Source organism: Impatiens glandulifera, chromosome 3, assembly GCF_907164915.1.
Source record: "Impatiens glandulifera chromosome 3, dImpGla2.1, whole genome shotgun sequence".
Lineage (NCBI taxonomy): Eukaryota > Viridiplantae > Streptophyta > Magnoliopsida > Ericales > Balsaminaceae > Impatiens > Impatiens glandulifera.
The window spans coordinates 51,252,503-51,273,301 of NC_061864.1; the positions used below are offsets into that span (position 1 = coordinate 51,252,503).

The following is a 20,799-nucleotide window of genomic DNA, read 5'->3' on the forward strand; positions in this document are numbered from 1 at the left end:
GAAAAACGTGTTAAAAACGTGTTTAATGTGTGAAAAACGTGTTGAACATGTCAATAACATGAAAAACGTGTTAATTTGGAATTACAATTCCAACCTAAAAATATTGGAATTGAGAACTATCAAATTACACTATATTGAATTCCATTGGAATTGTAATTCCAATTCTTAATATTAAAGTGTCAAACAAACATAAGAATTGGACCCTCCAATTCCAATTCCAATGCCAATTCCAGTGTTATCAAACACACCCTTAGTGAATTTTGTGAACAACATGGCATAATACACAAGGTAACTCCACCATATTCACCAGAATCTAATGGGATAGCTGAATGAAAATATAGGACATTAAAGGAAATGATGAATGTTATGCTTATAAGTTCGGGTGCTCCTTCAAATTTGTGGGGTGAAGATATTCTGTCAGCATGTTTTATACAAAACAAAGTTATATTCAAAAAAACAGGAAAAACTCCATTTTAAATTTGGGAGGATAGATTACCTAATTTAAAATATCTAAGAGTGTGGGGATGTTTAGCTAAAGTTATGTTACTTGATATTAAAAAAAGAAAAATAGGATCTAAGACATGTGATTGTATGTTTATTGGTTATGCTGAAAATAGTGCAGCATATAGATTTTTGGTGTTAAAAATTGATCTCTTAAATACAAATACAAATAATTGAATCTAAAAATGCTGAATTTTTTAAAGATGTATTTCCTTTGAAATTGTCAATTAGTAAATCACCTCATTCAATTAATAATGAAAATAATAATGAGATTGATGTTGATATTGATACTTTAGAAAATATTGATGTAATTGAATTGAGGAGGAGTAAGAGAATAAGTAAGGAAAACAACCTAGGAGATGATTATTATATGTTTCTAGTTGACGGAGACCCATTAACTTATAATGAAGTTATTTCTTCGTCTGATGGTGCACTATGGAAAGAAGTTGTAGATAATGAGATTAATTCAATAATGATGAATCATACTTGGGAAATAGTAGACTTACCTACTGAAATTAAACTAATAGGTTGTAAATGGATATTTAAAAAGAAATTAAAATTAAATGGATCAATTGAGAAATACAAAGCTAGACTAGTAGCTAAAGGTTATAGACAAAAGAAAGACATAGATTACTTTGACACATATTCCCCTATTGCTAGAATAACCTCAATTAGAGTTTTGATAACATTTGCTTCAGTTTTTAAAATGATAATACATCAAATGGATGTAAAAACAGTTTTTCTTAATGGTGATTTAGATGAAGAAATCTATATGGAACAACCTGATGGTTTTATAGTACCTGGAACTGAAAATAAAGTTTGTAAACTAATAAAATCATTATATGGTCTTAAACAAGCACCTAAACAATGGCATGAGAAATTTAACAAGACAATGATTAATGGTGGTTATAAGATTAACCAAGTTGAAAAATGTATTTATTATAAATTTGATAAAAATATGTGTGGTGTTATTATATGTCTTTATGTAGATGACATGCTTATTTTTGGTACTAACATAGAAAAATTAATTGAGACAAAACACTATTTATGTTCTAATTTTGAAATGAAAGACTTGGGTGAAGCTAATATGATATTAGGAATAAAGCTTACAAAATTAGACAAATGATATAAATTATCTCAAGAATATTTTGTTGAAAATTTATTGAAAAAGTTTGAGATGTGTGATTCCAAAGTTGTTTGTACTCCTTATGACTATAATTTACACTTAAAGAAAAATACTGGAAATAGTGTTTATCAATCTAATTATGCTAAAATAATTGGGAGTCTCATTTATCTGATGAATTGTTCAAAACCATATATTGCATATGCAGTTAATAGATTGAGTAGATACACTCAAAATTCTAATAAAGATCATTGGATTGCACTGAATAGAGTTTTAAGATATTTACGTAGAATTATAGATTTTGGTATATATTATTGTAATTTTCCAGCTGTACTTGAGGGTTATTGTGATGCTAACTGGATTTTTGGTTCAGATGAGATAAAGTCTACAAGTGAATTCATATTTACTATAGGAAAAAGTGTTGTCTCTTGAAAATCAGCAAAGCAGATCTGTATAGCACGTTCTACAATGGAGTCAGAGTTTATTGCTCTCGATTTGACAGGTATTGAGGTTGAGTGGCTTAGAAATCTCTTAGCAGATATCCCTTTATGGAAAAAGCCCATGCCTTCTATATCGATACATTGTGATTGCAAAACAGCCATTGGTAGAGACAATAATGATAATTATAATGGAAAAAGTCGACACATGCGGGTGCGACATTGTTTAGTGAAACAACTGATTAAACATGGAGTGATATCACTAAACTTTGTAAGGTCATAGATGAATTTGGCGGATCCTCTGACCAAACCACTAAGCTTGAGGCTAGTGAGAAATACATCGAGGGGGTGGAATTAATGTCTACAAACGAAACTGATAATGATAGTAACCCAACCTAGTACGTGAATTATTTCACGTATTGTAGGTTCATATGGTAAGAACAAGTCATTTGTCAGTTTGTGAGACACTATCCCAAATATTTATGAGCAACCCATCCCTATGGTGTAGGATAGTGAGTACTGTAGTGGAAGAGGATGAGTTTAAACTCTTAATGAATCTATAGCTCATGCGTGAGTGGTGTGTTTAACTACAGTACACACTTGATAGATTTCACCTATGTGAGAATAGAGGTGGGGCCGCTTCTATGAAAGTTAGACAACCTTTCTAGAGCTCTCACGAGATGCATGATCGACTCAAGGCCAAAATGTGTCACACCGCAACGGATAACTTTGGAAGAGAAATTAATGTGACAAATAAATCTACTGATTCGCGTCTGAAATGAGGTTCATAAAGGTTCTAATCTCATCGTCATTTCTGTGAGTCTTTACTTATTTTTTCTAAGTACTAGTTCATAGTCTAAAAGACACTAGTACTGATGCATTAATTTTTTGCGCTCTCGAGAAAAATATTTTTTAAATAATTTTGAAATATGTGGGGATTGTTGGATAAATATTAATAATAGTAATTTCTAAATTATTATTTTAATTTAATCATTCTTTAAAATATAAAATTAATTTACAACGTTCAAATTAAAGATTTACGTATATTAACAGCCAAAATCAAATTTTCAATTACCGTTATTAATCTCTTAATTTGTGTGATTGATTTGCAATAATTGTGATCAGTTAAGAAAACGTTTTATGTTACATATATATACTTTTTCAAAAAAAGAACAATCCACATTCTCAAGAGCATCCAAAACTATTATTCTCTAAGCCTCGTTAAGCAGATTGCGGCATTAACGGGAAGATTTGTTGAATCCTGAGAAGGAGCGTCACTAACATCCTACCGCAACGAGTAATTTACTCGAGGAAGCTAAATCTCTCTAAGGACAATGTCAACACGCCTCAACTTAAATCTCAATAAGTTTTCATATATGTTCATTTAATTACAATCATTTGTGAAACTTTATTTTTTCTGTATGGATAATCTACTTTTTTCTAACAGCTAGGTCTAATTAATTTCTTACCTAAACAAACAAACAATGTACAATCAACCAAACTGATCTATATATTATTATATGTTAAAAAAAGGCATTCTTCGTTGAGCATTCTCAATATTTGAGAAACGATTTCTACATAACCGGAGGATCATATGCCAGCCACTATATGCCGCCGACTTAGCCTCTTGGATTCACAATGGAATCGTTTAAATAAATAAATAAATAAATATATATATAATAATCTTAAAATCAACCAACAATAAAGTTATACTTATAAACAATAAAAATATATTTATAAACAAGTCATGGTATTGTTACTCAGATAATCTTGGAATAATTGAACAAAACAAATGAAATAACTGTTTAAAAATTCCAACAAATATTAACCATTTCTTAAAAATTTGGCCACCCACAACTTTCGTGTAAAATTTTGGGTAAATAATATCTTTATCCTTCAAAGTGAAATAACTCTACTTAAAAACACACAGTTATACTTATCGCCTAATTAAGCATATTAGCTAGCTCTAAATTCCACTATAATCAAAGTAAATTCAACATAATTCTCAACACAATCCAATACAATAGTAGCTGCTTTCAAAACAAAATTAAAAACAAAAAAAATATGCTAGAGCATGCGATAAAATATACCTTTGAATATTGAAATTCTCGATCATGCGCTAAATACCCATGGAATGATTGCATCGTCAAAATGCTTCAGTTTCCGAGTTCACTACAAGATTATGAACAAACATGTATTTGAATTTTGAACAAGTAAAAACAAAAGATATTATTTAATAAGTGCAAGATAATTACCCAACAAAGATTTTTCTTTTTTTTTTGGTCATGAGACATCACCGCTTGTTGAGGAGACGTTGTTTCCATCTCCCCACTCATTCTTGGGTATTTCTCCGGAATCAGCAACTATCACTTTTTTCCTCGGTTTGCCACTGTAGGTCCCAGCTCCACCTTCGATTGCATATACAGTATCCATTCCTTCAATCACCTTTCCGAAAACAACATGCTCGCCATCTAACCTGTAGATCAGTAAAAGAAACACTTATTGTTTCTGTATCTGGATCCTATATTTGACAAAGACAAATTCAGAAATTTGTTTTTGTTTCTATATTGGAAACAGATTCTAGTACAAGGTTACGTGGAAAAATCTATTTTATGAAATCAAAATCTTGTTTGCTGAAAAAGTGTGATTTTAAAAAGAAAAATAAGGGTATTTTAGTTGATGAATTAAGTGATTTGATGGTTGATAGTATAAAGAGAGCTCTCCACATCCTAGAGAATGTGAAGAACTTCCTTTAATAGACGGTGTCCAATTGGGCTCAGTCAGGATTCAAAAGATTCTTCTTAAAGAGCAGTACAAACCAAACTGTTGCATTTTCGAAGGCAATCAGATATTTGGAAGGCACTTGAAGGTTATTTTCCAAAATTGTATCCCAACCAACCAAATGTATCTTGATTCACTGAAATATAGATACAACCCCGTTTCCAAATGAAACCAATGTTATCAGAGGACTCTCCGATAACATGGGTAAATAAAGACTTTCGGAAAGGATATAACATTTTTCTACATAACAATGAAAAGTAATATGGTGTATCTTGATTCACTCAAACATAGGTACAATCCGGTTTCCAAATGACACAAATGTTATCAGAGGATTCTCCAATAACATAGGTAAAAAAAGACTTTCGGAAAGGACATCAATTTTCAAAATGGCAATAAAAAGAATTGTTCTTCACCGATTCAAAGTAGCTCAAGGGGTAAACGTCTGGAACTTAGAGGTTAAGGTTTAATGTTCGATTCTCACATGGGTGGTCACGGCGGTGGAATGTTGTGCTAGCCACCTCCCAGGAAAAAAAAAAATCCTTTTGTCTAAAACAATTGGCTAGCTTTTAAATTTTGAGTTAAACAGCGGGGATTTTAATCATGTGGGGATAAACTGTAGCAATTTGAGTAAAGTTCATCCATTTTCATGGTAGTTCTCTACATGTTCTTATAATTGTAGTTGTGAAAAGTGAGCTGGCTTACCAGCTAGCCTTTACAGTGGTGATGAAGAATTGAGAGCCATTGGAGTCTGGTCCTGAATTAACCATTGAAATAACACCTGCAAAAAACAGTTATTTCCATGATAATACGTTAGAATAGAAATCTAATAAAAAGGTAATGCTTAATTTTGTAACAAACATATATAAATTAAGAACCTGCATGCGAGTGTTTTATCTTGAAGTTCTCGTCACGAAAAGGGCCACCATAAATGGATAAATTTCCCCTTCCATCACCATAAGAAATATCTCCACCTTGAATCATGAACCCCGGTATTATACGATGAAATGGCATTCCCTTGTAGTGAAGAAGTTTTCCACTCACACTCTTCCCCAATTCCCCTGTAGTTTGTCTAAGTTACCCCGGCAATGATATATTTAGAAACTGAAAGTTATGCAAGAAAAAAGCCTAATCACCTGTGCACAAAGCTCTGAAATTTTCTGCAAGCAAGAGAAGGAAATGTTAAGTCAGTCAGTCAATCACAATTACGATGATTTCAGATGGAAATTACTAGATGATATATAAAATATTATAATTTACACCAGAAAAGATTGAATGTACAATGAGTTATGATCACAAAGAGGTAGGGTCATCTACATGGCAATGTTATTAAGGATTATGGGTTGTTTAAGTTTGGACGAAACGGAGGATATTGGTATACAGATAGGATCATTCATGGTTTTCCTTTTGATTTCGGGGTTAGGAATTCATGTTCATGGCCACAATTTTTTCAGAAGAAATTGATATATCATAATAGCATGAAAAATGCATACAATTTTTTAACTGCTACTTAATATTGGCAATAGGTCTGAAAGTTTGGAATAGATTCCATTTTGAGAGAGTTGAAAAAACATTATCTCATTGAAAGGTTCTATACATCTGGTCTTTCTCAACGCATTTCTTTAGACAAAGACTCCGTTTTTTCCTTTTTTTGGATGGTATATATTTCTCATAACATGGAGTGTGAATCAAATCCATACTTGAATTGAAATTGAGACACTGATGTAGTTTCTTCCCTTCTGAATCAGATAGATTCATAAATGTGTAAAGAATGAGAGTCGTTAAAGCTGGCATATTGAAAGATCAATCGGTCAAAATAATCATGGGCAACTACGGTATTATAAGTTTCTTCCTCATGACTGAATATGTAACCTTCATTAGCAAATTCAATTTATGTGGTTTCCCTGAATAGCACTGAATAGGGAGATGTCATAAACACCAGCTATGCCTACCATGTGAAATGGGTGCATAAGGATCGTGTGCTCAATCTGGAATATGATCATGAAGTTGAAAGTACCAAAGACTCCTAGAGGCATACCATTAGAAAAACTTCCTTGACCAATTGGCTCAGGATAAAGATTTTCAGTGTGCCGAGTTGTGGAGATGATGTTGCCAATGTTATTTTATACTTCCTTTCTGATTGAATGGGATGTTTTGTGCTTTAATGTTCTTAACCTCATCTTTGGTGGTTCTTAGTTTAGTATGGTCTTTTATTTTGCACATTTATCTTTCAAAGCCTTAATCATTCAAAAGAAGAAAAAAAAACTATAATGTAGATTCAAGATTATATGAAACTAGAATAAGTATAAGGAACCATACCCGTAGTTTTAGGCACGACTCCTCCATACAATCCTATCACAATTCTCCCTAAGAGAACGGAATCAAAGTTAATACAAATTGAATAGTCCAGCAAACAGGATCAAGATCTCGAGTAAAACCTTACCTACACGTTGTTTGTCTATATCAACATCTAAATATACTCTCTGTGTGATATCGTAACTCTCTTCCCCTGACTTCTCCACCTGAAGATGATATCAACAGTGACTCAGTAACACAGCAAGTTCTATTTATTATTCTATTGCATGAAGTCAAAACCAACTAAATCTGGGATTGAAGAATCAGCATAATCTATATTCCAGATGAAAACATTTACTAAAGCTCCAAACATGAAGTCGACATATTCATTGGTTATGTTTTCCAATCGTGATTCGCAGCTAAAATCTCCTCTATTGCATGTACAGATATCATTTAGCACATTAATTCAATTGATCCCAAACCAAATAGATCATTTATGAAGACAAGGACAGTACCAAAAAATAGCTATTCTAAGAAAGACGTTTTACTCATCATCAGTTATAACTTATAAGCGACCTAAAGAATTTCAAATCTACTAACGAAGTTCACACCGAATCTTCAAATCAGATCTGAATCGATACATGCAATGGTGAAACGATGGAGTATTATCTTTAAATAATGGAGCAATTGGAAGGATAACTTACAGTTTGAGTAGTAGAGAAGACGTAGATTACGAAAATTGAGCAGACAACAAAGAGAAAAAACCATTTCGGTTGAATTATGGCCGAGATCGTAGCCATCGTTTCAGCAACTGGCGATTCAATAGCGTCTTCATACACTGCCGAATCCACCGCTTCTCTTGTTCAATCCGTGTATGTGATTCCACTGCCGAGTAATTTCTCGTCGGCGTCTACAATCTATCGCCGGTCAAAGAATCTCAAGAGTGTAGACTATGATGGCTTTGCTTCAATCTATTTTTTTTTATAATAATAAAACACTGTTTATTATATTGTTTCTCTATTAATAAAATTCATTTTATTTAATTTCAAATAAATGTCACAAGACAATCAAATTAATTACAAAATCTCTATAAAAAAAAAATAAAGTAAAAAGAACAACAATTTGAGTGGTAATTAAGTTTCATTGTTTATTTTATTTTTATTTATCTCCAATCAAAATCAATCAAACGAATATTTGTAAGAGAGATCATAAATAATTTTAAAAAAACTTCATTTAATTCAATTATAATTAGGAGAATGTGGTATATAATATACCTACATTTTAAGTATGGAAAGTTGGAGATGATCTAAAAACTTATATAAAAAAGTGGAGTCTAGACTTCAATTTTTACCGGAACAAGGTGAGGGTCGTGAAAGAGCGGATGAACATTTGACGGGACTTCAATAACAAAGGAGGGTCTATTAGCTTGCTAACGTAGATTGAAGAACTTCTTACCTTTTTTTAAGAGAAGCCTTTCGTAAGCTTCTTCCATGAAACAATTGTAGTCAGGCCTAAGCTCATCCGAGAACTTATGCCAACCAGCGATCGAGACTAAGGACGTTGTCATCATGGAGGATTCGTTGGCCAATTTTTTCTTGCTACATGAAGATGTGGGTATGAGATCTCTATACAAATTGAGAGATATTTATATTTTATATATATGTGATATTTATATTTTGTAAATATTCAATAAATATTTGTTATTTTAATATATTGAATTACATTTATATTTTTAAAATTTATTAATTCTTTCAAATATATATATATATATATATAAATTATTATTATATTATTAATGTTGATATTTTAATACTATTTAAAAAATGTAATTATTAATTTTATTTATTTATACTTATTTTTTTGTATGGTTAAAGTTGATTATATATATATTATTGTATTTTTAATATTTTATTTTTAATAAATTTTGAATTTCATTTATTTATATTTATTATTCAAATAAAAAATAAAATAATATAAAAAATATTTCTCTCATAATTTAATTAATTTTTTGAGAAATATTTAGGAGAGTGAATTTGGAAGAGGGAATGAGTGAGGTCCGTGAGGAAGAAAATTTGACGAAATGATTTTAATAATGGGTCAAATTCTAAAAATAACCCATGCTTAATAAATTTTGTAAAAATGACCTTTTCGGCCTACGAAATATCCGTCTTGCCTCGTGAGTGACGCGTCATATGTATTACGCGTGATGTGAATTATACATATTATGCGTGAGGAGCAATATAATTCACCTCAAACGTAATATGTATAATTCACCTCACGCGTAATACATATAGAGTGTGACTATACGCACAAATTCTAATATATAAACATCATTAAAAGGGTGTTTCGAAAACCTCTTGCTGCTCATACCGCCACAACTCTCTCCAACCCTAAAAACCCTAAACTATCCAACTTTAAAAACCATAAACTTCATTCAATATCAGTACGACTCTCCCCCTTCTCCCTCTCGCTCCCTACAAAACCCTAAGTTCTATAACACAGCCGCCACAGACTCGTGCATGAAGTATCCATTCAAGGTTGGTGGAACAGTTAGTTTAGATATCCTTTCCTTGTGGACTTCTTCGAATCCTGTAGGGATGTATCCTAGATCATGTTGATCCATGTTACAACATAGCTACGGGAATGATGTCATGCCATCGGCGTTTGGGCCTAAGACCATGCTAGGGAAATATCCTATTTGACGCATCATTCTGATTGAGGGGAAGCTAAACATACTAAAGTTAGGGTGTTTGGATGAGTCTTTACCTTCTTAGAGGATTGGGCATATCTCAAACTCGCTTAGTTCAACCTCAGGGGTATCGATGTGGGTAGACCCTATAAATGTTGTAGTGTATGTTGCGTCGTTGACTGTGATCACTTGGTCGTTGACGATGAACATGATCTTTTGGTGTAGGGTAGAGGCTAAAGTCATGTCTTGATGAAGCCATGGTCTTCCTAAGATCAAGTTATAAGAAGATTGCATGTTGATGACACAAAAGTCAACCTAGAAGGGGATGTCGACCACTCGAATGGTGTACTAAAAATAACTCATAATCTCGCGGCGAGAGTTATCAAAACCTCTAACACATAGGTCGGATGGTATGATCTTGTATCGTAATATGTCTATCTTCTCAAGAGTCCTTCAAGGACATGTGTTGAGAGTGGATCCATTGTCTATTAAGACTATTGAAATAGTATTTCTCTCCATTTGCAAATAAATGTAGAGGGCTTTGTCATGATTTGGTCCGGCTGATGGAAGATTCTTGTCTTTGAAGCCAATAATGTTGTGTTGCGAACTAGCGGATATGGTCCATACTAGTTCTTCAGAGGTAGTATTGATAGGGACATTGGTATTGTTTAACTCATTGAGGACTTCTTTTCTATGCTCGATAGAGTACATTAGGATTTCCCAAATAGAAATGTTAGCATTTATCCTTTTCAGATGATTAAGAAGACTGTCTCCTAAGTTAAGATGTCTAGACTCATCTTCCCTTCAGGTTCCTACAGGAAACTGGGAAGTGGATGACATCTTTTCCGGTGTGTTTTTCATGAAACTAGGATGGAAATTCGTTCCAACACGTGTCGTCGCGATGTCTACCAAAGCATAGTTATGGGCATTCATTTTTTATGTCCATCATTCAGAAGTCTCATCAAAGCAAGTTTTGGACTTCTCTTTGGGCTAGGGATCGATCATGTTATCTCTTGTTCAGTGTTATGGATCAGGTCCAATAACACATTGGGGTTAAGGGATGCTTTGTTAGTGGTGAGCATGCTAACTTTATGATCCTGTAGCAAATTATTTGCTATTTCCGGCTTGACAATCATGTTATGATCGATCAAGTCCTAAAACAGGTGTTTGAGGGCACTACAACTGTTAATAATTTAACCCTTAGCTTGGTGATAGTCGTAACAAGCATTCTCATAATTTCCCAAGAATGGTCTGTATGTTCTTAGGGAAAGAGGTTTGATAAGATCTTTTCCTGAAAAATCTTCATCACCTAGCTCAAAGGCATTCCTAGGTCATTAAAGACTTTGAGAGGTTTAGGTGCCATTAGAGGTGTGTCCTTGGTAGGAGTGGTTGTACCTACTTTGGGATGTGGAGACTTACTTGGGCTCGCCTTTTGACTCCTACCAGGCAATGGTTACCTGGTGTACTTCTGTCTTTTCCTTTCTCGAGAAATGACTCGGAGGTGGGGGTAGCTTTGACAACTTCCCCTTTTTCCATTCTTTCTTGATGGCGTCATCGAGGTTAATGCATGTCTTTTGAAATTTCTTCATTGTTTGGAAGGTTTTGATGGAAAATCTAACAAAATAATGTCCGTTAACGTTTTCCAAAATTATATCGATTTATCGTTGTTCAATCGGGAGGGAATCGATTTTCTCGGTGACATTTTTCCATCTTTCGATAAATACGGAGAATTTCTCATTTTCTCCCCGTTTGATTTTCTTCAACCTCTTTTCTAGTCGTTCAAGATTGAGATGCATTGAGAAGCATTCTATAAACGATTTAGTCAGTTCCTTTATGCTCTGTAGATAAACTATCTTTGTTGGTGATACCAGCATAGAGCAGCGTCATTGAGGGACTAGGGGAATAAGTGGAGAACAGTTGGTTTTCCAAGTCACAATTGGGTCATTGTGGAGGCGTACATTTCTAAAAGACAAATGAATTGCTTTTTCCTATGTAATTAGATACTGGAATAAGCTTGACGCTTACCAGAATAACTACTCGTTCGGAAGTTTTCATAGCGTCTTTCCAATCATGATGTTCTTTAGTGCTTTTTCTCTTAGCTAACTATTTTAGCTAGACTTGCATCTTTACCTGCATGCTTTGAACTTGAGCCATCTGACACTCATATTCCGTTAACGGTGGTAGATTAACCACTGTAATTTTTTTCCTGTGAACCCAGGGGGTTGATTACTTCCTCATGTTGTATCCATGTGGTTAGGTCGATATTCTCTTCAGAATCTTCGTAGAGAGAGACTTCTTGAGCTTTTTGACTAATATGACGGGGGTTAATGGGGGTGAACATAATTGGGATGGCCTTGTTATAGAATCGAGGAGAAGAAGGTATGTTATGGGATGTAGAAGGAATTTGTTGATTAGCTAAAGAAGTTGTGATTAATGCGAGTTGTTTCGTTATATGTTGTAGAGTTTCCTTTATTTCTCTAAATTCGGTCGTAGAGACCGTTTCAGGTACAAAGGATTTTTCAGCCATCTGGTGGTGTATAAAATGTCTGATTTTTCGATTTCTCTTTTTGGGGCCGAGTCGGCTTGTCGTAGTCGCTGACTGTTGCAAAAAGAAAGAGGTGAGGGTTTGCAGATGTAACAAAGTACAAATGCAATGCATATGCATATAAAATGAATCTTAGAGAGTGAACATCTCTTTTTGTGATTCGATAAACAAATATAGAGTTGTTGTATTCACATATCGCTTAGTTTGTTACAATTAGGACTCTCGTGTTGATATTTTACAAATAGAGTCTAAAAGGGAAAAAGTTTGGGATTACAGACTAGTAGTTCTACTGTAGCATGTCCCTACACTAGAAACTTCCCCCCTTCGTTCCTTTGGACCCTATCGTATTCTTCAAATATGAAGATTATGTAATTCTTTCACTCTTTTGGAATACCCATTTGAAAGACATTATGTCATTTCTGAAGGTACCTCGCATAGGCCTTGTGATCGATGGGCATGTCTATAGAGATGTTGTTTCCCATATAATGGGGCATAAAATCACGACCAAATTGTTTGTGTATAGGTCGTGAGTATAGTAGAATGTAATTCATTCCAAGCATATAAGAATGATCATGGGTATATCATCCATCATGTACGCCATTCCCACGGGTATACCATGGGAGTAAATCCTGACTTCGTCAAAACTTTTCACGAGTGGTCCGGGCGAAGTCTTTCTCATCCTTCGGTATTGAAGAGAAGGGGATAAAATGTCTCTGGGACACACCGATGGCAATCGTTCGAGCTTATCAAGTAGCTAGATATAGAGGACCAAATGTGAACCTCTTTTACTCACGGAAAAGGTTAAGAATGAGTTATTCTAACCCATCAATGTTTCAGCCAAGATGATACCCGAGGGGTCTTTGTTTCCCCTACGCATGTGGTATGATACCTCCAAAATTTTGGAAGATGGATTATCATTTGCTAGAGCCATGAAGAAATGGGCCAACAAGACTGTTATTGTTATTAGGGAGGACCCCATAGTTAGGGGAACATGACCATTCCTAATTTCTATTTTTGTTCATTTCTGGAAGTCAATGATATTGTTTTTGAGAATTGTTTCGGATGTTGTTTTAGTGTATCTGTATTCCTCTTGCAAGAAATTCCTTAGAGACATTGATTCTACATGTGGCTTCAAGTGCATAATGTTTTTATTGTCCACCGTTAGGATAGCTCGAAACTCTTCTATGGTTGGGCACATGAGTCTTTCTCTCATATAGTAAACCAGTCTCGTATGAACCCATCTCCTTTGCATTTACATCATGAATGTGAGGTTTATTTTGAAGTTTATGAACTTCATGATGGGGGTTAGTCCGTAAATCTCATGATTCCACTCGTTTTCATGGAAATGTTCAACCCATGGGATTATATTGACATCCATCAGCATGGACATTGTTTATGATTGGAAATTCAAAACATTTACAAACATGCGTTTGTTTTGAAAAGGAAGGAAAATGCTTGAGATGCTCTCTTAGATTATACATGCATACACATAATACATATATAGTAAATGGTTGTAGTGACGAGGTCTTTTGGTTGTCTTGGCGCGACAAACAACCGGTTTGGTGATAGTAACCATGTTTTTTTGTTTTAAGGGGAATCATAAAAGAGTTTCATTCACTGATAGTGGAGGGGTAAAACCGTCGCCATAAACTATATAATATCTACTCAATTGAGAACTTCCCCCCACCTCCACAATGCATGCGTCCTAACGGACGACTCTAGTATTTCCTCTCGCCACATCACTCGGTTTATAAAAAATTATCATTCTATATTGATAATCTTTGCACATAAGTGTAGAAATACTAATCACGGTCGAGTACTTCTTTGCAAATAAGAAGAGGTGATGTATCATTTACACATAAAGGCTTTAAATAGGATACAACTTATGTCTATTTTAAGGTGGTGTACCTTTTAGACAAACATATTAAGTGGAAAACATGATACAAACGTTTCAAAAGCTAAGTTTATATTTTTGAGTTAAACATTTAATCCCCAGCAAAGTCACTAGAAAGTTGTAACCCTTGGAAAACCCCATTGCGTAGATTCCCGTGAAAAGTTTAAGGTTCGAGAAATTCAACCTCAGTTTGCGTGTTAGGAGTGTTAGGAATTTCTTTTAAAATAACATATTAATTTTAAGAGTAATGATAGGGGAAGCGAAAGTTTTGCAGCGAATGTGTAGCGAACTGATGTGGAAGGGTGACTAAGCCGATGACTAAGCATAATTTTAAATGTTTATTTCTCTCTCTTATTTATTAATAACTTCTCTCTCTTCCTTTTATTAATACTTTATTTTTTATCTCTTCAATCTTATATGTTTATATATTTTATTATTTATCTTTTTTATTTATAAAAAATTAGAAAAAAATAGGAACATTAATAAATCAATCAAATAAATAAATAACAAAAAAAAAATATATTTTTTCAAATATATATTATATTTGATAAATATATGTTTAAGAGAATAATAAAATAAATATAAAAATTCTTAATTTTTTTAATTAGTTATTTCTCTTCTCTGTTAATATATATATATATATATATATATATATATATATATATATATATATATATATATATATATATATATATTATATATATATACGGCGTTAATAATTTATTTGTTTATTTGTTTTTAAAATAAATTATAATAAAAATTAGAATTTGTTGTTTTTAAAATAAGTTATAATAAAAAAATAAAAAATTATTATTTTTAAAATAAATTATAATAAAATAAATAAGAATTTGTTACATCTAACTGAAATCCTACCTATTAATATTTAAAATAAATATAACTCAAATTATAAAAAATAAAAAAATAAAGAGAGTGTGAAAAATAATTAATTAAAAAAATAAAAAATTTATATTTAATTTTTTATTCTCTTAAATATATATTTATTAAATATAATATATATTTGAAAATATATATTTTTGTTATTTTTTTATTTGATTTATTATTATCCCTATTAATATTTAAAATAAATTATTATTAAAGATTAAAGATATAGAATATAAATTATTAAGTAAGAGAGAGAAAAATTATTAATAAACATGAGAGAGATAAATAAACATTTAAAGTTATAATTAGTCATCCGCATAGTCACTATTCCACATCAGTTCGCTACACATTCGCCGCAAAACTTTCGCTCCCCTATCATTACTCTAATTTTAAAAGATTTCATTGATTTCTGACAGCTTTTTGAAATTAATTAAAAATAATTAACTTTGGGGTTTAATTTTAAATAATCCGGGGATTTATCAAATTACAATTTAAATTTTAGAAAATCCTTTAGTTTAGATTAATTAAACATAATTAATTTAAAAGATTATTTATTTTGAAATAGAGTCACCAATTGATTTTTAAAAATTAACAAAAGTTAGCACACGTATACAAACGTATTGACCACAATTTTCTTTTAGTTCGTAGTTTGGTGATACTCAGGAAAGGGTTTCACGTTTCATCATTTGTACCCGTTTTAAAAACGATCTCTACTTATAAAGTTGGCTTTTTGAAAATCAGTTTTATAACATTTGATTTTTAACTAATTATTCTTCTGGTCCTAGTCATGCTCCTAGGTTTAGCATTATTTAAAATATTGAAACAATAATATTTAAAATGTTGGTACAAGTTGTTGATGATCACTTTGGAGGAAATGTTAGAAGAATATCAGTCATTTTTAAAGATATTAGAGTTTAAAAAAAACATCAAACAAGCCTTTGTCAAAATATTTTTTGTCGAAATATCCCAAAAATATTTTAAACGCACTTCTAAATTTTTGGGTTTTTAGAAAATGATATGGAGTCACAAAATTACAAAACTAATTTTGAACTTTTAAAAGGGAACCAAACAGGCCTATAGACTTGAGTCATAAGCCCGAGGTTCGTTTTTATCAGTCGAGATCAAAAGACCCTCGGTCTAGGTTGAGACTCGGGATCTTCGGTCGGAGTGCCGAAGTCTCTCGGTCTGGATGTTAAGGACTCTCGGTCCTTAGCTAACCCTACTGGTCTAGGTGTAGAAACTTATCGGTCTTGGGCTAGCTCTAGGCTAAGTCCATCGGTCCTAGGTGCGGGAGCTCTCGATCATAAACTTGGGATTCTCATTCCCAAGGAAAGGTTGGACCTCTCAGTTATAGGGTAAGAGATTCTCAATCCTAGGGTTTAGGATTCTCGGTCCCAAGGTCGGACCTCTCGGTCCTATGTGAGAATCCTCGGTCTTAACTCAAGAACATCGATTAGATATCTCGGTCATAGCTCAAGAGCATTGGTCATAGGTTTGAATTTCTCAATCATAGCTTTCGATCCGAACCAAGGAGCCTCGGTCCTAAGAACACTAAAGTGAAGATTTTTAAATTCATTTTTTAGCTTTGATTTTTTATCTAAGAGTTTGGGTAGCTTCAAAAAACTTCCAGAAACATGTTGATCATCATCTCAAGGTATCGATATAAAAAAAATCTGGTTTTTTATTTTAAAGTTATTTTGAAGTGTAAAGAGCTATCTATTAGGTTTCTTATATTACATATACTTGATTAATACCAAAACAAGAACATTGGCCGGTCATTTTGACCAAATCAAGAATTCAAAATTTTCATTTATTTTGAATATTTTGATTTGATTAAACAAGATCTAAATAGTTGCCCAACATTATTACAATCATTTTGGGAAGTTTTATGGGCTGTAATTCAACAGAATTAACCCAAGAATAACAAACCCATTTTTTATTTTGAAAATTCAAATTTATGTTTTTGTTATTTAGATCGGTTGATCAATTCTATCATATCCAGATAGTTTTTAAATGATCATATGATCGATTTTCATCCATAAAATACCATAAATAGCAAGCATACAAGATTATGCACTTTTAAATATAAAAATTTCAAATTCAAACGATAAATATGAATTAGAGGGTGATTGGAACCTTACCAAGGATTGGAGAACACCCCTTGATCCTTAAGAAAGTTTTTGGGATGCTCGGATCCAATCTTTATGTTTTAAACAGATTTTCGGAAAATTCAAAAGCTTTTTGTAAGTCGCGATTTGAGGGTGGAGATTGGATTCTCTGATTTGGGAACGACTCAGAGGTCTGTTTATAGTTTGCCCAGAGTCGGTGGAGGCTTTTAGTGGCCTAAATCAGCCAAAAGTCATTAATGACTTTTGGATGTTCTTGACTTAAGTCGCCAAATATGGATGAAACATCCCTATTTTGATAGGTAGAAATGATCACCACAGTAGGGTGATCATTTTGGGCTTTAAATCAGCCATTTTGGTTGACTAACAGCTAACTTGGCAAAATCAACCACGGTTCTTCATCCTTATTCTCGCGGCATCGCAATTAAAAAGAAGATCGGAGGCCAAAACGACGTTGTTTAAGGTGCATTTAGGCGTTCCATTAACGTTGGTCATCCGTCAGCGCTTGGGTAGACGAAACTAACGTTAGCTGCTTTCATGCGATGCGCGTTTCTCTTATAAAAGGTGAGAGAGAAAAGAAATATTTATTATTTTTTCAGCATTGTCATTCCCTCTCCAATCATTTCTCTATTAAAATAAATATGACAAATATTTTGTTAATTTTTTTATTTTATTTTAATATTTTTAAGGTTAAATAAATAATTATTTTAAATGAAATGACTACAATAATTTATTGTAAATTATTTTGATTTTATTTATTTAAAAATAAATTAAAAATAATTATTTTAATATTATCAATTAAAATTTAAAGTGATTACACATCTATATTCACACACAAGATCCAAGACATTTAGAACCATTCAAAAAATAGTAGGGAATATATAAGAATTTAAATTGATTATTCAAATAGGGACTGTATCTTTTCTTCAAATGTGCTCTTCAATGTACCACACATCAAAACCTTTTTTCCCTCTTCTAACAAAAATTCTTGGCCATTATTTTTAAATGTGGTACATAGTCGAGTACTTATTGAGGTACAGCAGATCTCATTCAATTTCAAAATAACTGCACAATAAGGATAGACAATTTAAAATATATTATAATCTACATATGAAAAAGAAATTAAGATTAACACAACATAACATTCTAAATATCAACAACAATAAATTTTATACAAAATCAAACAAAAGAAAATAAGGACTTATTAAGAGGCATAACATCATAAATATCACCCACAATAAATTTTATTCAAAATCAAACAAAAGAAAATAAGATTTTTTTTTTAATTAAAGAAGAATAACATAACACCCAACTGTCATAATCACGTTTAAACTCAAAGCGCTTCCACATAAAATCTTATTAAAGATAGTAACTACAGTTATTATATTTAATTTATTGTTTTTTTAATTCGGCCAAAACAACTCTTCTTTTCGTCTATAAATCTTCTCTACAGTTCTCCGTCTCTACAAAAACAACAATATTTTTCAATTACTTAATCATCTAATCATGTTAATAGCTCATGACAATCAAAATAACGAAATAATTATTACATGTAGAGTATTACCGTCAACTAACTAACGATGGTTCGAGGATGAAAACAACTCCATAAAAATTCACAACTTTATCTGAAATAATACATTCAAAATAAATAAATAGTAAAAAAATAAACACAATAATAAGTCTCTTACCTATACCGAACAAATTGAATAACCAATTGGTGGTTCACACAGCATTCTTGCATTCCACCCATCTAGAATATGAATAAAATTTATCATACATCTAGGTAACAAAAATTGTAAACAAAAAAGTATTTGATATCAATTTCAAATCAAGAATGAAGAACAGTATATCATAATTTAATAGCTTCAAACCTTTTCTTAATCCTCAAGTTCACAGTGCAATCTTCAGGGCTTCCATACAAAATCACTTAAAACATATAAAAATACTCGTTAAACACCGTAACATATTATAAATAAATAAATAAAAAAGACTATTGAGTTAGTTTATTCTCACCTGGATTATATTTTCCAGCGAAAAATTCAATAAGAATCAAACTTGAGATCTAATCATTAAAAAATTGTTAATAAATATATATATTTAATCTAACGAAAAAAATAAAATTATGAATCTGAATCCTACCAAATTACACATTAACAAAAATGTGGGATAAATAAAGTTTCAAAATATTAATGATTCACAATAGTTAATAAATATCAACAACGTTAGTTAACATAGAAAACTAACCTGAAACATGTGCGTGAATAAAGTTTGTCCAGGAAGATATGTAACTATGGCTTCCATGGGTAGTAAACTTTGGGATTTCAATCACGGTCTAAAACATAATATTATCAATCAAAATAATAAGATGTTTTCGGATACCATTAGAAAGAGAAGAGCTTTCTTATCAACAAATAAAACATCAATTGTTCAAGAACCTGAGCGAATAAATCGACATAGAAAAGAAGTACTCAACCAGTCAACCAGTGGCGGCGGAACTAAGAAATGGAGGAGAGAGACTTAATATTATATTAGGGTTTCTCTATTTCAATGAGAGGAGTCTGTTATTTATAGGGATAAAGACTTAATTATTAAGTACTTATAATGAGTTGTGTGAGTAGAGCCGCTGATAATAATGTATTCTTTATTTTATTTAATGGGCTATTTTGTGGAGGGGCTGCCCTAGCCCGGGGCTGAATGGGCTTACCCTAGAGCCGGCTCTGATTATGAGGATATATGCCATCTTTTGTTATTCATATTTATGTAATCCGCAAGAAAAAAAATCAAATTAAAAGTTCTAAATAGTTACAAAAATTATTATTATTATTATTTTAGTTTAAGAATTTATTATAATTTTAAATGGTATTAGCCAGACTTTAATTTAAGGCGTGTTATTAGTGATAATAGAACATGTCACTATTAATATATTAAACAAACACTTTTAACCATTCAAATATCATAACTTATACTAAAAAAAATATTATTTTAAATTATTTTTTTTACAAATATTTTTAAATAACATAATAAAATTTTAAAATAGCACACAAAACAAGCTTTGAGATGACAAATAAATTAAGATTTAACCCATCGTATTATCATGAATATAAGTATCAACATATTTGATCCAAAATCAAACAAATAAAAAATAAAGATTTATTAGCTGTAATTGATTATAAACATCTTAAGGATATGTTTGGATGGGTGGAATTGGAATTGATATTGAAATTCTAATTTTAATTTAATGAGAATTGACATTAAATTATAATTCAATTCTTATGTTTGAAAAAATTATAAAAATTGTAATTAAATTTCAATTCTCTTATTTGAAATAAATTATTTTATGAACATAATTTCAATTCTAATTTTAATTTCATGAGAATTGACATTAAATTATAATTCAATTCTTATGTTTGAAAAAATTATAAAATTGTAATTCAAATTCAATTCTCTTATTTGAAATAAATTATTTTATGAACATAATTTTGACAAATAATTAAAAATAACTTTATATCAATAATTTTAAACACAAATT

General features: G+C 31.6%; 1 protein-coding gene and 1 long non-coding RNA gene across 2 annotated transcripts; both read right to left on the bottom strand.

Moving 5' to 3' along the window:
• Positions 1-3,994: 3,994 nt before the first annotated feature.
• Positions 3,995-8,087, bottom strand: LOC124932394 (peptidyl-prolyl cis-trans isomerase CYP21-1). Its single transcript, XM_047473013.1, has 8 exons — positions 7,839-8,087; positions 7,283-7,361; positions 7,159-7,206; positions 5,976-5,999; positions 5,718-5,900; positions 5,545-5,620; positions 4,317-4,537; positions 3,995-4,233 (listed from the first exon to the last, which is right to left on the bottom strand). The coding sequence occupies exons 1-7, from the start codon at positions 7,932-7,934 to the stop codon at positions 4,345-4,347; spliced, it is 699 nt and encodes a 232-aa protein (XP_047328969.1). The 5' UTR covers positions 7,935-8,087; the 3' UTR covers positions 3,995-4,233; positions 4,317-4,344.
• Positions 8,088-18,485: 10,398 nt separating this feature from the next.
• LOC124928782 lies at positions 18,486-19,041 on the bottom strand. The gene is made up of 3 exons (XR_007098590.1): positions 18,959-19,041; positions 18,835-18,895; positions 18,486-18,733 (listed from the first exon to the last, which is right to left on the bottom strand). It is a non-coding gene; the product is annotated as an uncharacterized LOC124928782 (long non-coding RNA).
• Positions 19,042-20,799: the final 1,758 nt, after the last annotated feature.

Excerpts from the sequence above, each read along its gene's own strand:
- LOC124932394 (XM_047473013.1), bottom strand. The coding sequence starts at position 7,934 with ATGGCTACGATCTCGGCCATAATTCAACCGAAATGGTTTTTTCTCTTT. Across the intron at positions 7,207-7,282 it reads TATAGACAAACAACGTGTAG|GGAGAATTGTGATAGGATTG; the intron begins GTAAGGTTTTAC and ends CCGTTCTCTTAG. Across the intron at positions 6,000-7,158 it reads AGTCGTGCCTAAAACTACGG|AAAATTTCAGAGCTTTGTGC; the intron begins GTATGGTTCCTT and ends TCTTGCTTGCAG.